This window comes from Lepisma saccharinum, chromosome 30, assembly GCF_977018435.1.
Source record: "Lepisma saccharinum chromosome 30, izLepSacc3.1, whole genome shotgun sequence".
NCBI lineage: Eukaryota > Metazoa > Arthropoda > Insecta > Zygentoma > Lepismatidae > Lepisma > Lepisma saccharinum.
This window is the reverse complement of record NC_139258.1, coordinates 19,100,758-19,116,301: the sequence shown is the minus strand read 5'-3', so window position 1 is coordinate 19,116,301 and position 15,544 is coordinate 19,100,758. Positions and strand designations below refer to the sequence as shown.

Genomic DNA, 15,544 nt, shown 5'->3' with positions numbered 1-15,544 from the left:
ATTTGCAAAGGAAGAGGCTCTACTGTTCAGGACAATTTATAAAAAAGATTAAATGCTGTAAATTCCACAGTAATAGAGTAGAATTGAAATAGCCTTCATTCCGGGTACTGCGCTCATGGACAAATAAGTCAATATCACGGAAGGAATATCGCGAACGAAAGGTGCTGCTCGTTGCTGCGGTTGTAGCTGAGGCAAGGTATTTGATTTTTGTTTTGCTGTGCAGATTGAGAAATGTGTTGTTACTCTCTTTCCGAATTTCGTAACATTATTTTCACTGGTGTAAAATATAGGGTATTGAAGACTAAAAATTTTGTTTTAATGGCTTACTTAAATCAGACTCTCGTATAGTTCTCGCTCAACACAAACACAGAACGAATTTCACGAAGTTTGTGTGTAGAAGATTTTCATGCATAAATGCAAGCCATTAGATGTTTCACAACACCAATTGAAACACGAGCCTTCAATTTGATTGTTATGTATTGAAGGATGAAAAAGTAAAACAGGTTTTTCTTATGGTACCCTTGACCCTGAGCTTGCCCTGCAAGGAATTGTTACTCTGACCCTAACACAAAAGATAGCGCCATTGGGAAGACTATTTTGTACTGATTCTAAACCAGAATTTTGGTTCCACTATCGTTTTACGTTATATTATAATCATGCGTGGAATAGGTAAGTTTGGCAGCACAAATGTGAGGCCCATCTTCCGATTGTTGAATGCTGGTTTTTGTCAATCGAAATACCTGTTCCACAAAGTGGGCGTACCTCACACATATACCTGATACTTTTAAGTCCGGAACATTGGTATGGAGACCGTCATTTTCGTAGCACAGCCGAATTCTGCACCATGTTTTGACACACTTTGCATTGCAAGTGTGTCATTATCTAAGTAATACCTTTCCTGTGCAAGAGGTTCTGAAGATTACCCAGTTCTCTTAACCTGTCTTCCAAGAAGTCCTGATGTCATCTCTGTGGGTTCATAGTAGAGTCTGAAATAACCGGTATCACAGTCAACACAAGAGTTATGAGTAGCTGTGAATGATGCCTTAACGTGTGTGACCCCGTATTAGTCTCCGCAAACATCTGCCAGAACATGGAGCAGAATTGGTACCAGTTAGATATACCGGAAACACATTTAACTCGTTTATTTTGAAATAAAATTCATTTCTACTTACCTCATATGCATAGCGGAACATTTTTCAACTAGAGATTACTTTTTTCAATGAAAAAAGCTTTATTTTTAACATTATAAGTATTTATTGGTCGTTGCTAATTGGCAGCCAAATTTTGACTCACGTTGTCTATCGTCAGCTGATATGCAGTGTTTCCAAACTTATGAACCAATAAATGCTGCACAAACTATTCACAAAAGGTTTTTAAGCGAAAATTGATCCACAAACCATACACGGGAGGTTAGGTTAGGCAAACATAGAAAATTGAATTGGAAAAAAAAAACGCTCACACGTCATCTTGTAAAACTACCGTGTGGTTGTTACACTAACACTTATTAACTGAAAAATAACTCTACAGCACCATGGCGGGCCTTGGCTTACCTACCGACTGCTGGTCTCCCTCCCACACTGTTCCTCCATCACCTGTTATAGCGTGGAGGTCTTAGACCAGTATTGGGGTGACGGGTGATCAGCCCGACGAACCCCCAGCCGTTGTTGTAGGTCTTCTCGACCGGGTTACGCTCACTCACTCGGAGCTTCCCAATTTCCTCACAATGGTGGGTTGCCACCGGCCCTATACGTAGGCCGAACAAATTCCGCCCAGAGCCGGATTCGAACCTATGCCGTCCCGCAGCGAACGATCTCAAGATGAGTGAACGCCTTAACCCGCTCGACTACGGAGGAGGAAAAATGATTTACTGAAAAATGATTGTTTTTAAACCACAAACCATTCACGGAAGGTTAGGTTAGGTTCAGTTTAGGGATGGCCAAACGGATCCGGATCCAATTGTTTCATATCTCAATCCCATTATAATATTACAACACCTTAAAAGGTATTATGATCTTCTATTAAAATAAATTTTTCATTTGTTAGTCCTACAAGATTTTTTTTTCAAGTATTGTTCCTAAAATAATTTGCTATTCATCGGCTAACACACTCGTGCACAAAAATAATCTTACTTGTTTAACATAAAATGTCAGAGGTGATTTTGTAAATGCCATTGAAACGAATATGTATTCATTCGAATGTATTGGAAATGGAAACACACATAAATGTGAGACATTCCATTCCAGGATGAAACCTTTAACACATTTTAACAAGATAGAAATGTTATACAAAAATTATACAATTGTTCTAGTTACAGTTTTAAAAATTAAAATAAAACATTATAATATATGCAGTGTTATATAATTACAAAGTGTAAGTAAGTGTATTAATTACAAATTGCGCACGCGCACTATATATTTGTATGTATGTATGTATATGCATATTATATATATATATATATATATATATATATAATATTTTAGCAGGTAACAATATGTTATAAACACATTCTTACTTTCCAAAGAAGCGCTCATGTGAGATGGCCAAACAGACCGGATCTGGCCATCCCTAGTTCAGTTAGGTTAGGCAAACATAGAAAATTAAATTGAAAAAAGAAATCCCGCTCACACGTCATCTTGTAAAACTACCGCATGGTTGCTACACTGACAGGGGTACGTAATCGAACGCATGGAACATTTGATTCACGTAGTCGACGGTAATGGTGGCACAAGCTATCGTGCAACGGAGATACATGAATGTCGAAAAATACCTTAATTACAGGCCGAATAACTTGCACAATTCGAAAAAACACTTTTCCCAGCTTCAGAAAGTCCACAAGAACTAAATTCCGTAAGTACTTTCTTGTCTTTTCTCCTGTAAATTTCAAGAAATGTGTTTCCAGTATATCTGATCGTTATCACAGAATTCAACTGTGCTATGTAAATGACAGTCTCCATATTGATATGCTGGACTCTTAAACCATCAGGTGTGTGTCCATATCAAGCATTTAACCAAAAACAAAAGTGGAGGGGGAGGGGGGGCTATGCCCACTTTCACTCTGCACATCATATAAAATCGAGTAGGTTAAGGAAGTTTGCTTATGTTGCCTCAGCATTTCCTCGCTTTATTCTGATTACATGTACATAATATTTTTTTAAAAAATGAAAAAGGCTTGCATGAATACATCAGGTGGGTATTTCCACTTCTTTTTACTTATATAAAACATTATCATCTCCAAAACACAGTTCAGCAGCCCAAATTTAGAGTAGCCATACTTTCGAACCTGCCTTTTTGGAATGAAGTTTCTGCAGTTACTACTTTCTGTGTTCTCAGACCAATGTGTCCATCAACATTAATTTGCCTTCATTTTATAACATTTTCTATTTCTATTCTTAAATGTTAATGACAAATAATACACTGTACTTTATCTGGCATTACTTTCGTACTTTCTCCTAGGCTAGACAGTAATAGTCATATTGATAAATATTAGGGCCCAAGTTCCTTTTGTTTTATTGCAATTTCATTATGCTATGAATGCAATTTTTACATGGTTTGATTTCGATTTACTTCTGTTAACACATACTGCAGAGTTTTAAAGATTACTTAAGATTTTGTTCAATATATGCTTTTGTGATTAGATTAGGCAGGTCAGGTTTGGTTCCCTAAATGCATTCCTCTAAGGTTCTGATTTACTTCTACATTCATTTCCACTAGTCTATGATACTGTCATTTGTCAACAGAGAATACCTTGTCCATCGGTAGTGCGCATGCTTGCATAAGGTAATTTTTAAGTTTCTTTTTTCAACATAAATAACTTTTTTTTTTTTCGAATCCAAACAGTGCTCATTACTTTAAGGAAGGTTCAAATTTCGTGTGACAATGATTTCCAAAATTCTACCATACTTAGTCCTTCTGCTAGGAGAATTTAAAAAAAAAAAATCATAAAACAATTGGAAACGTTAACATTTTTATGTGTATTGATTGGATGTGTTTGATGGGGTCTTAGCATTGAAATGAGGTCTTAAGGGTAGGAGATACAGTTACGCACCAACTGCATTTATTTCAATATTGCCCAAATGGGCACTGCCACTAAGAAAGAACCTGGGTGTATCAAGACTATGAATTTCTCTCCATGTTGCAAGTGGAAGGTTTTTGATTATTAAGCTGGACACAATATTTGAAAAATATGAAATAAAGAATTTTCGAATCCCATGTATTCCTTACGGGGAATCAACTTCAATATCAAGTTACGGCTAAACAAATGGGAGTTTCGACTTTTATGCTTGACAATCACTTCTTCAAACTACCCTCTTCCCGTTGATATCATTTTCTATTCCATCAGAAGTTAGATATTCCCAATGTAACAAATCAAAAAATACTCCCATAAGCCAAATGCATTTCTCCTTGCCTCCTGGCAGTGTTGACAAACCTGGTGCACATAAAAGATCTAAATTTCACCTTAAATGGAATTAAAACTGACTTTCAACGTTGTGAACATTTCATAGAATAAATAACAATTTCTTACTCTTTGTCCTCCAACCCCCGCCCCCCTCCCATTTCCTGCTTTCTCACATGACTTAGCAATGTTTTGAATACAGTGATGCTCAACTTCTTATAGATTGATTGATTTTTGATTGATTTGCTTTATTTTACTTTGCTTTCTTTTTTGACTTATTTGTGAAGATGGGGATGAGTGACGATATGATGAAAGAACACTAACAAACATCCGTGCTCAGGCCGGGATTCAAACCTGGGACCCCTGACATCGTAGCGCGATATACTAATCACTCTGCCTCTAGGGCCAGCTCACCTTCTTATAGTATGCACAAATGCTAGTAGGTGGTTTCCTGGTGCCTGATTTTCAGAGCTGGCACCTAGCTCTGAAGAAGATTTTTCAATCACTGTCCTAGAGTAATGTTAGTTGTCAAGGGGGTGGGCTGCTGTCATTACCGTTAACTCTAAATTGATGACAATTTATTCTTCTTCATCTAGATCCGGCGGCATGAGTCCTGTTTCAGATGTGTGTCCTGGTCATCCCATCCATATTATTAAAAAGACTATTTGTCCCATTTTATAAAAGTCTTGGAGTTATCTTCAAAACCAAGCCTAAATTACAGACATTTCATGCTAAAAATGATGCATTGTTTTGTATGTGTTCCGTTATTTGTAGAGCACTGAATAAGCATACAGTTTCTTTACGGAATTACAAAAAGAATTTAAAGTCACAAACTCAAAAGAAAAATCTAGAGCTTTGTGTTTGATATGTGGGGTAAAGTTTTCAGGTAGATTTATAAACTATTGATGAAGAATGAAGCTGCTCTCAAGAAGATTGGGTTTTCTGCTAAATACTTCTTCCCTTACTCAACTTCAGCATAGGACTAATATCAAAGATTGATCAGAATGGACGAGAAACGCTATGTAAATTGTACCGAGACTGAAAATTAATACCTTTTGACAAAGGGATATTTCATTTATTGCAGGGTTGAAAAAACCCATTTTAAAACCCAGTGGGTTTTTCATTAACTTTGGTATTTCAATGATTTCTGAAATGAAGGAATGTCATAGAGATGTATACTAATAAAGATTGCATTTTAGATTCTTAGGATGTGATCACAACTGTCATTATAACTCTATATTAATTTTGCTATCTAAAATGCACAACACTTGTAATATTCATATGAAGTAGAACGAAATATCAGAGCTCAATACACCAATACAAACATTTAACTTTTATTAAGAAATTAAAAAAGTGCTCCCCTGTGCATAGCACCATGCCATGAAGGCGTATAGGGGGTGTGGGGATAACGCCCCACACTTTCTTGATCCGGTCGTGAGTGGGGGTAATGTGATCAGCATCACGCCCCTGACCACCTTTACCCCCCAGGGTTTCCCCCAGGTACCCATGTTATTTGATGCTAGGTGGGCGCCGGGGCCGCTTCCATCGTTAGAAAAGTTCCCGGATTTGAACCGGCTGGGGATTGAACCTGGGACCTTTAGCATGGTAGTCAGACGCGTTACCGACTGAACCACCGCGGCCAATTAAGAAATTACATAGGCCTATATTAAGCTGTAAGTAAAGCTGTAAATAAAAGTCACTGAACTCAGATAAGAAGTCTGTTGCTCTGTAACTAACTACCATCGTTGAGGCGGTAGCGTGTGACTGTTAAATGAAGAAATCTACGCAAATGAAAATATGATGCTTTCAGTCGCAATATGAAATACAACAACTGACAATAAAGTTCGGTGAATGATCCTGAATATCGAAAGTAGACGAATTCTAAATGCAACCTATCTTACTGTCCTTCGAAGTAGTCTCCTCCCATGGCTTTCCACCATTGAGAATATGTCCTGGAAACGTTTAGAAAAGTCTTCTTTTGGGATGGTGTTCAAGACCCTCGTCACGCTCCGTTGGATGTTTGGAATATCCTCAAATCTCTGACCTTTCGAAGCAATTTTGAGGGGTGGGAAGAGAAAGAAATCTGGAGGATTCAGATCCAAATTTCTTGCAATGGATTGCTACAGAGGATGAGACCTGGTGTGTGAGGTACGACCCTGAAACGAAACGCCAAAGCATGGAATGGCGTTCTCCTGCATCACCCCGTCGGAAGAAGGTCAAGGCGTAAAAATCACGCATCAAGACTATGCTTATCACTTTCTTTGACAGTGATGACATGATCCACAAGGAATTCCTGCCATAGGGAACAACAATTTTTCCGCAAGATTTCTTTCTCTTCCCACGCCTCAAAATCGCGTGAGAGGTCAGAGATTTGAGGATATTCTGGACATCCAACGGAACGTGACGAGGGTCTTGAACACGATCCCGAAAGAAGACTTTTTTAAAAGTTTCCAGGACATGTACAGCAGTTCTCAACGGTGCATAGCCATGGGAGGGGACTACTTCGAAGGACAGTAAGGTAGGTTTCATTAAGAATTTGTCTACTTTCGATATTCAGGATCATTCACCGAACTTTATTGTCAGAGGTTGTATATTCTAATAAATAAAAGTCGCAGAACTCAGATCTGAAACCAGTTTCTTTCGATCTACTATCGGGGAATACTATCTAAACTATCGCTATTTTATTATGCTTGTGACTGAAGATAATAGTACAGACCTGCTATTGGTCCCTTGATGCTTCTGACAAAAGTCGTAATGTATCCATTATTGATACATCTGCTAATATCAATTCAAACATACAAACTTGCTAACCACAGAGGTAACCAGGAAATCATAAGAGAATAAAGGCTAAAAAATAAACATTACTATGGTTTAGCAGTTTGTTGTGGTCTGCTAGTTGGTGTGCCGAGTGGAGAAGTGCAGTGGGTAGGTTGAGCGGCAATTACAAATGTGAATTATATTACATGTATTCACATTTTATTTATAAAAGCTCGACAAAACCCAATTAAACACATGTTTTTTCAAACCCTGATTTATTGTTTATGTATTTTTTATGTGATCCATCCTTTAATAAATAATAATAAAACATAATTTTATAGTTAGGCCTAACCAGGGGTGCAGACTTGTCAAAATTATTGGGGGCTCTGATCACTGAAATAAATGAATGAATGACTCACTCCCTCCCTTTTATAAAAATAAAAATTACGTCTTCGTATAGCAGTTTTTAAGCAGCTATTATATTCCTCATGCAAATGAAATGTAACATGAAAAACGTTTAGAAAATGTTTCAATGTCTCTTTGTCTTTTTTGTCTGCTCATTTGTTTTTTTAGATAACAATTAACATTTTTATTTAAAAGTAGGCTATGTATTTACATTAAGAGACCAACATAAAAGTTTTATGCCGGCATTGGTAGCGGAGCGTGTTGGGTGGTTGGCTCAACTTGATTTGATCCGGAGGTCTCGGGTTCGAGTCCCGGCGAGGGCATGGGTGTGTTTTAATGTCCGCAACAGACTTGTAAAGAAAGGACATGGGACGGGCGCAAATAAACTTAGTTTTGACATATCCATGAAAATAACGAATATTTACAATATGTAACAGTTTTATTTAATTATTTACATAAATGCTAACACAAATCACAGGAAAATGGTTTTACTTATTTGTTCTTGCTACAATATTTTACTTTTTTAATTTAATTTTGCAATAATAAAAAAAACCACATAGCATGCCGTGCTTTAGCAATAATGCCTTTGATCATAGCCGTTCCCGCTTTCGCAATACAGACTTTTCATAAGCTTTCCTTGCGTACTTTACTACAAGCCAGTGTTAAATAAACTCAAAGACTTTAGAATTATTTTCCCCTTATTCTTTGGACTAGATGAAGAGATTTCAATGATAATTAAATATCGTACATATCAACATTGCCTGAAAGTCGTGTTTACAACCTCAAATTGTTCAGAATTCAGTAAACAACATACTGGTATAATTGTCATATCGCCTCGTTATTTTGAAACTCTTTTTTAGTAAAAATGTTAACAATACTCATAATTATATACTTAGTATATAGTAATAAGTCATGTGTTTTGCTGTCTCCGGTCATAGGCCCCCTCCCCAAAAGTTGATGCTCTAGAACATTTCAAATGTGTATTTACAGTTAAGTTCATGTTGCACAATTCAGAGTAAACTTAACAAGAGAAGCAAAATAATACATTAGATCCTCTTAAGCACATCATTAACATTGAGGGGCTCGAGCCTCCCAAGCCCCATGGAGTCGGTGCCTATGGGCCTATCTGATTTTCCAGGAAGAGGGTGGGGGGTTAACTGATCTGCTTGGGATGTCCCGTTCTTGAGTCAAAATATTATAGTCACCCTACTATTCGGTGATGATGACAGTGTTACTTTTTGAGAAGAGCAGGTCTGTTCCACTGTGCATGAGGAAGTTTTTAGTGTATTCTTTTCTTTTTAATGTGCAGGTCTCTTTACAACCTCGCACTTTTAATGTTTCTCAAGGGGCTTTTTACACCCTTTTTTTAACACTCAAATAAGAGGATATTTCCCTGCATACATTGAAGTGTGCAATATGTGCCTACGCACCCAAAATTTTTAATTCATTCATTTGCAATTTTGTTCTTCCTTTCAGGTGTAACATTTCAGCTACAATGGTTATAACAAAGGATGTGAAGTTGCCTACTGAGGAAGAGCTAACAGTGCAAGAAGTCGAATTGGGAACGCCAGTGTTGAGAGCAGGGGCGTTTCATTTTGGGAAATATTGTGAAAGTCAAAATAATGAATTCATGCTGTGCCGCTCTGAATATTCAGATCCGAGAAAGTGTCTTACAGAAGGGAAAGAAGTCACCTCGTGCGCACTGGATTTCTTTCGGAAGCTAAAGAAAACATGTTACGATGAATTCACGCAGTACGCCAACTGCTTGGATAAGTCGAGCAGCTCTTTTGAATTCAAGCATTGCCGCAAGACGCAGGCTGTCTACGATAGGTGCGTGCTGGAGAATTTAGGCATCGAAAGACCAGAGATTGGCTACTACTGTCGTCCGAAGGTTCACGCCACCAATCGACCTCCTCCCCCTTCGGAGAGGCCAACAGTGTACGCCGATGCCAACCCAGGTCTGAAAGAGGAAGAGGTCACTGGAGAGGCTAAATATGGGACCCGTTTTCTCTTTCTCAATTAAGTTGTCAATGTTTGAGATGTATGTAGTTATTTCAAGCAAAAATAGTTAATCAAACTTGAACATTGAAGTAGGTGGAGATCATGTTTTGTGTAAGAATGTAACTAGCTGTATGGGTTGTTGTAAAATAAATTATGTACATAGATATTGAAAACTTTTTATTTTTACAGACAGCCATCTATTTAGAATTGTTTTGTTTTTGGTATTTACAATATTTCTGATTAAAGTCACTGTGTGTCGTATACGTTCACATTTATGCTGCTCTTACGATGCTCTTGCCACACCCAGAAAATGAATTTTCTCACCTTTCAGGCTAGCTGCATACTGGATCCGACATTACAGGACACGATGAGTCACAAAGTATCACAACAAGTAATTTTGTTTATTAGTTAAAATCTGATTGCACATTTCGTCCATGTATGCAATAGGTCTGTCTTTCATAGTTTTGGTTGCTTGATTGATTGATTTGGTGTTTTAAGTCCATTTTATGCACAGTAAGGCTAATCGGGACTGGACCTAAAGTTTAAAGTGGGATCCGAACCACTATATGCCTCCACTGGGTATCGAGCCTGGGACCCCTTAATTATTTCATAGTTTTGGAAGAGGGTAATGATGCAGTATAACAGTATCAGTGTATCACTGTGTATGTAGAAATGATGTATCAGTTTATAAGTTGTGAATTCAATATATAGGGTGTTCTGTATAGGATGCCGAATTAGAAAATTAAATATAGGGAAAATATCATGAAAATAGTTATATTTCACAGATATGTAAGCAGTAACATCTTCCATTTATGTATGAAAGACAATGTCGGGCATATGTCCACCCCTACTAAATCTGCATGCATTTATACGCTCCACAAAATTATTGATAACCCTCTCGCAGATGTCTGTCCCGAAGCCTCCAATCACCCGTATTATTTCTGCCTTCAGTTCCAAAAGGGTTCGTGGTTTGTTGGTGTACACATGTGATTTCACAAACACCCATAAGAAGAAATCACAGGGTGTAAGATCACACTCCACCTGCCAAAACCCACACCACACAGTCGTTCTCAGTGGATGGATGGATTTCACGCTCCTGGATTATTCGAGGATTTTCAGAAGGAAACCACAACAAACGAGTCAAAACAATTGAGACTACATTAATCGGCATGCCAACATTGGTAAGAACAGGTCTGCCGACCTCGAAACAAAACAATAGCACTCGATTCAAATTTGGCATCCTATACGGAACACCCTTTATTTCTAGCAAGTAATTGATTAGAAAATACGATATTAACTATTTAATGTGATTCGATGACTACATTTAATTCTTGGCTTATGGCCTCCCCGATGGCATAGTGGTAATGTCATTTTCTTGCAATCAAGGAGTGTCTGATACTTGGCGGAGGCACACGTGGTTTAGATCCACTTTAAACTGTAGGTCTAGTCCCGATTAGCCTTACTGTGCATAAAGTGGTAGATTGCTGGCTTCAAGTTGCCCCATTTCTGGTCTCCGATTAGCCTTAAGTGAATGAATTGGCAGATCATTTTGTCGCAAGCTGACACGCAAGATCAAAATTCATGGACCTTAGTTTTGTCGTGGTTGCAACCTGTCGCAAGGTGTGACTAAATGTTTCGTCCGGTGTGCAGCTGCCCATAAGAGACTAATGTTAAACTTCCACCGCGACGATTTGTGACAAGAATGACTTGTCACATCGTGTAGTGTCGGATTTGGTGTGCAGCTGGCTTCAGGGAGCTTTAGACCAAAGTGACAAGCTGCAAGGTGTCACTCAGACTAGGGCATTTTCTCAATAGTATTTATTGTATTGCCTCGATCTGTTGGTTGCACATGCACAAATTTGAGCTGTTTGTGGTTGTCTCATATTACTTCGGAGTGAAACCACCATGTCACTTGTTGATTTGGTCTGAACGCTCCCTTAGAGCAGATCATCCATTGTTGAGACAAACTGAATACAAAATCTTACTTAACTATTTCTGCTGGCAGATATGTCAGAAACACAAATTCCAATGGCCAGTTTCATCATAGCTGATAGTTAGGCCCAACTATACATTCACTTTATTTCAGCCACTGGAGAAGTAGTACCTTAATGGGTAGTACATAACAATGTGAAAGTGTGTTGCTTTTACACAGTTGTTGACAATACACTGTGACACTTCTCTGGCAGTAGTATTGAAGCAATGGAACATCATATAGCATTTTTCTGCATTAACCCTATTCCCTGATGATACTGGCATGATGGAAACAAAATGTCAGGTTTTATTTGCCTTGTTTTTGTACTTTTTTAATTTTTGAAGGTTAATCCATGTGGATGATAAAGTAATGACTGGAAAAATAATCATCCCAAAGCATACTTATATATCACTATTACTACTAATACATTTTTCTGAAAACATGCAATCACAACTCTCACATAATTTTATCCTCCAAATTCTTGGCACAACTTCTATTTTTTATCAGGAGTTGGAGGAAAGAATGACTTGTGGATGGAATGAACCATGGTTGAAATAATTAAAAGTAGGATTGAGCCGATACCGATACTCTTACCGATTCCCATTGATGCCAACACTTTGGGAATTGCAATAATTAAAATTTGGTCGAAATATTGATCAATATTGGTGTGTAAATGTTCTTCTCCAATTATGTGCATCAAATTACCAAGAAATTTGCTTTAGAATATTCAAGAATTAAATTAAAATAGATGTTACATAATCACAAAATAACATTTTCCATACAAAATTGGTGCAAAATAAAAAAGTTTTAATTAGGCGTAATTTACAGGATAATTACACTCTGCGAAAGTGTTTTGCGGTGTTTTTATGGACACCGTGAAAGACCAATAAGCCGGAAAATTATTGGCTGGTATCGGTAAATGAATTCCAACCAATACGACTGGTATCGGCTGATATCATTATCAGCCATAATTAAAAGGTTTAAAAACTGATACCTGATCATGTCCCTGAAGCAATAAGCCGTTCCTTAAAGCTATCCGAGATCGTTTCAATCAATGACGTGATCAGGACATCAAATTTTTATACTCTAAATCCATTTTAATTATTTTAACGTTTCAACCCTTCCAAAACTTACTCTTGACTCCCATCTACGAAGCGTCGAGGTCAGTTTGAAAATTTGGAAAATATATTAACAGGGTACACGTGATTTCATTTCGATTGATAACACATGACATGAAACACCAATTTTTTACACATGCATTTTACTTTGGTTCTTTTGCCAAATAGCAATACTTTACATCTCTAGTCACAGCCAAATGCTTTCTTTTATATTCATTATATTGTATTATTGTAAGCCATCGTGAATATAAACTTGTATATTAATAGTCTCTACAATAGATATGTAAATAACAGGCTTTCAGTGAATGTTAAATACACATATAACAGAAAACTGCAAGGAACTTTGTAACAGCTGGATTAAACACTTATATATATACACTTAAATCTACAAGTGCTGAGTTAACAAATATGCCCTTATTGTACTCGATGCCATAAGATATATAGGGTCTGGCAATATACAGCGTGTTCCATTCAAACCTCCCACATTTAAATTCACCATTGCTAAAAGGTTATGAAACATAATGGAATGCAAGTGGTACTAGACGAAGGAGAAACTCAAAGAATTTTATTGCATAGCTTGAAGTTCACCGTTCTCTCACTATGCAGCATCACAATCGCATAAAGCACAATGGCGACTCCGCAGCAGCGTGCACAATCTGTATTCTGGTATGCAGAGACCAAATCAATAATTACCGGAGAGAATGTGGAGATGAAGAACCTGATGAGAAAACCATCAAGGCATGGTTTGCGAAGTTTTTGGCTGCAAATGGTGCACACATTGAGGTGTATTAGAGTTCAGTGTACAAGTGTATTCATGTTTAGTGCTTTATGCAATAAAATTCTTTTTTGAGTTTCTCTTTCGTCTAGTACCACTCTCATTCCATTGTGTTTCATAACCTTTTAGCAATGATGAATTGAAATATGGGTGGTTTGAATGGAACACCCTGTATATCTACTATTTTAATATATTTTCTAAAGTAACATAATACAGCTAATGTAAAGTGGTAATTTTTGAAAATCATATCAGGTAGATAGCCACCAATCTGCATTCTACACTCACGAAGTCGACAAACAAAATTATTCTTGTGGGTGAAATTGGCTGGACTTCTTCCCTAATTCTTCTCTTCAGGGTCTCTAAGTTAGGGATACGTGTTCAGAAACTTGGCCCTTGAGTTATCCCCAGAGAAAGACATTGCAGTGTGTGCTCTGCAGCTACCCCACAATGTACCACACATTACTTTTAAAATACACCTCTACCACAAAAGCAGTGTGTTCAGGGGGTACAACGCTCCATTGCTACAGAAATGGCATCCCTTGTGCTCCCATGCTGGGTTTCAGTCCTACTGCAGGGCTGTAGGGAACACCAACCTTTGAAAGTGGTAGATATATATTGCCGGACCCTAAACAAGAGCTAAAGCATTTTACCACTTTTTGGCCAATTGCTACAATGAGGATGAATGACGATTCGATGAATTTGATGTTCACAAAAGAAACTTTTGGTGGTGGTGAGTCAACAACTCAATACACTTAACCACTAAAGCATGTAATTACATTGCACTATATGGAGTTTTGATTTTTTTCCTACAAATCCCAAAAAATAAAACTAAGTCTAGAACAGTATCAAGAATTACACAACTCTTGAACATTACACAACATTATTGCTGAATTACATACAGCTTATTGTACCGGCACGGAGATTTGCATTTTTCACAAGTGCCTGAAATCATCCCATCAAATATGTAAGGTATGCTGAAACAGTTTACGCCTACCCATAAGAGTTCTCAAGAAAATATCCATACTGTTTCAACTATGTGCACAATACACGATATTATAATGTACAATTTTTCCAAAAGGCAAGATGGTCCATTTTTGAGGATGGTCCATTTTAAAGGCCTCCATATATCTTAGAAATATATGCAGAACATGCGTCATATCTCTGTGACTTGAAAAGCAGCTGTGATATAAACCATGTGGGAGGTGGGGGGGGGGTCCTCACTTTATCACTATTCGAACACCTACCAACAATTCTAGAAAATAACTATATTGCACTTTTAATACGTGTGCGCACACACTCACACGTTGTAATCAACTGGAATAGTAGGCTAAAAATGGAAGACATAAAAAAGTGATTTTTTTAGACTTCACACACACACACACACACACACACATATTCATAGCATACAATTAAATTAGTTAGATAAATACTATATTATATAGTGAAGAATAACAACAAAACATCCATAAAAACAACAAAGTGCTGTGAAACAACTGCACTTTCCTTTAAAAGGGAATTCATTTTGAGATAAATATATAGCATACCCTTACATACTGACTCTAAATTATAAATAAAGCTTCTCACATGGTTCCTTTTCTTATATAGAAAAATAGTAATACTAGAATAAAGCAATATGGGATTAGGATAACTTTAAGCTACTATCATCATACTGTCTATGAGACACTATAACAATAAACATTATCTGGTACTCAGACTAGAATTAAATGCTCTAAATATACACAGCCTATGGCAAAACATGTGAACCACATAATTCCACTATGAGCTACGCAGTTCTATCCACAAGCCTCTTGAGACAAGGGTGGCAACTTGACTGTTGAAAGATGAGAGAAGAAAGGCCAATATTTTACACAGGAAGTATCTTCTCTGATGCAATTATAACCAGAAGTTAATGCAAGTTCCTGCACCAAGCACATCACTTCTTCCCTGTGGCTACAATGCAGTTCAGCACACTCTGGAAAACTGTGAGACAATATCCACTCTCACCCAACAACCTATCTTCCGGCATGAAGGCCTCCATGTACCATGCTTCGGCAAATAGATGTGGTACGCCACAGTATAGAACAACTGAGGTCAAACGAGGGAGGAGGTCATCTGCGCCTCTG

The 15,544-nt window shown here is 37.5% G+C and overlaps 2 protein-coding genes across 2 annotated transcripts in view; one reads left to right on the top strand and one right to left on the bottom strand.

The window, feature by feature from the left end:
- Positions 1–101: 101 nt before the first annotated feature.
- Positions 102–9,609, top strand: ND-19 (NADH dehydrogenase [ubiquinone] 1 alpha subcomplex subunit 8). The gene is made up of 2 exons (XM_083115224.1): positions 102–196; positions 9,032–9,609. Exon 2 carries the CDS (start codon positions 9,051–9,053, stop codon positions 9,576–9,578), a length of 528 nt encoding a protein of 175 aa, XP_082971350.1. The 5' UTR covers positions 102–196; positions 9,032–9,050; the 3' UTR covers positions 9,579–9,609.
- Positions 9,610–12,318: 2,709 nt separating this feature from the next.
- Positions 12,319–15,544, bottom strand: part of LOC145981800 (VPS9 domain-containing protein 1-like) — a 54,419-nt gene continuing 51,193 nt past the window's right edge. The window contains exon 12 of the mRNA XM_083115223.1: positions 12,319–15,541. Within this exon, the coding sequence (XP_082971349.1) occupies positions 15,355–15,541 (187 nt within the window). The 3' untranslated portion in view covers positions 12,319–15,354. The remainder of the gene's footprint in view (positions 15,542–15,544) is intronic.

Coding starts and splice junctions, on each gene's coding strand:
- ND-19 (XM_083115224.1), top strand. CDS start 9,051: ATGGTTATAACAAAGGATGTGAAGTTGCCTACTGAGGAAGAGCTAACA.